The sequence below is a fragment of the Hyaena hyaena genome, unplaced genomic scaffold, assembly GCF_003009895.1.
Source record: "Hyaena hyaena isolate Hyena2069 unplaced genomic scaffold, ASM300989v1 scaffold_252, whole genome shotgun sequence".
In the NCBI taxonomy this organism is placed as follows: Eukaryota; Metazoa; Chordata; class Mammalia; order Carnivora; family Hyaenidae; genus Hyaena; species Hyaena hyaena.
Genome location: NW_024080884.1, coordinates 42,625 through 44,241, shown reverse-complemented (window position 1 = coordinate 44,241; position 1,617 = coordinate 42,625). Strand labels below are relative to the sequence as shown.

Here is a 1,617-nt window from a genome sequence, read left to right as displayed (position 1 = left end):
TCTCTCGGCCCCTCCCCTACTCCCACTCTGCTCTGTCTCTCTCAAAAATAAAATAAAAATAATTTAAAAAAGATATTGCCAGATACTATCTAGCGTGAAGTAACACTTCAATTTTCCATTAACAGTGAGTGAGAACATGATTTCCCTTACATCACAGCAATTAGTAGGTGTTATGAATCTTTTTCAGTTTTGCCAGTTACATTAGTGTAAACTGGTTATCTCACTGTTAAACTTTAATTTGCAGCTCAGTATTAGAAAGATTGAGCAAATTTTCCTATTTTGCTTGGCTCTTTGGTTTGGATTTCTTAAAAGTAAGCACTGTCAGTCTCGTTTACAAGGGTAAAAAATTAGAAATCAATTATCAAACCAGAAGCATTTCTTTCTAACCACGTTTAGGGCTTCCTTCACATCTTGGTTTCTCAGACTGTAGATGAGGGGGTTTAACATGGGGATCATAATGCCATAAAACACAGAAGCCATTTTTTCTTGTTCTTGTGACTTGTTTGTCCCATGGTGCAGATACATGTAAGAGAGTGTCCCATAGAAAATTGTGACGGCTGTCAGGTGAGAGGCACAGGTGGAGAAGGCTTTTTTCCTCCCTGCAGTGGAAGATATCTTCAGGATGGCAGCCAGGATATACATGTAGGACAAGATGACCACCAGCACAGTGAACGTTAAGTTGAACCCCACAAAGACAGTTAGCAGCATGATGTTGAAGTCAATGTTGGAACAAGAGAGAGCTAAAATTGGGGGTTCATCACAGAAAAAATGGTTAATTTTATTGGATCTGCAAAAGTTCAGTGAAAAGGTAAAACCTGTGTTTACAGAGGCATTTAGGAAACCTATGAAGTATGAGCCAACCAGGAGCTGAACGCAGACTGTCTGCGACATGACTATCGGATAGCGGAGTGGATTGCAGATGGCGACATACCGGTCCACTGCCATTGCAGCCAGGATGTAACAGTCAATCGTTGCAAAAGCACCATAGACTAGTAATTGTACCATACACCCTATGAATGAGATGGATTTCTCTGTTTCTACAAAGTTTTGCAGCATTTTGGGAGTGATAGCGGAGGTGTAGCAGAGATCATCTAATGCCAAGTGTTGGAGGAAAAAGTACATCGGGGTGTGAAGGCAAGTATCAGTCTTGATGAGTAGGATCATGCCAATATTACCCACTAGGGTGGCCACATAGATCACTAGAAATACTATGAAGAGGATATGCCAAGACTTGCGTTGACCAGCAAATCCCAGGAGAATGAACTCACTTACTTCAGTGCCATTGTTTTGTTCCATGGCTAGCCAAGATTAAGTATGAGCTGGAAAGATGCTAAGAAAGAAGAACAGAGAAAGCTAAGTCCATGTGGTCCTTTAACTAATTTTGGAATTGGCGATGGTATAATATTTGGTTTCACAGGTGGAGCCAGAGAATAGTTTCTGTTACCTAATTGACTTGGATATGAAAGACTAACATTTAGCCTTTAATAAGACTGAACCTTGCCCCCCAACTTAGAGAACTTCAACTACAGTTTGGGGAAACTCTCATTGGCCAAAAGGATGTTCTCAGGGTGCAAACTGGTTGGCATTTTATAAACCTATTAGTTTATTGTTTAGTTG

The 1,617-nt window shown here is 40.4% G+C and overlaps 1 protein-coding gene across 1 annotated transcript; it reads right to left on the bottom strand.

The window, feature by feature from the left end:
- Positions 1-354: 354 nt before the first annotated feature.
- LOC120240294 (putative olfactory receptor 5AK3) lies at positions 355-1,296 on the bottom strand. Its single transcript, XM_039245010.1, has one exon. It carries the CDS (start codon positions 1,294-1,296, stop codon positions 355-357), a length of 942 nt encoding a protein of 313 aa, XP_039100941.1.
- Between the last annotated feature and the right edge of the window lie 321 nt (positions 1,297-1,617).

What these genes read in the sequence shown, in the direction of transcription:
- LOC120240294 (XM_039245010.1), bottom strand. Translation starts at nt 1,296, where the DNA reads ATGGAACAAAACAATGGCACTGAAGTAAGTGAGTTCATTCTCCTGGGA.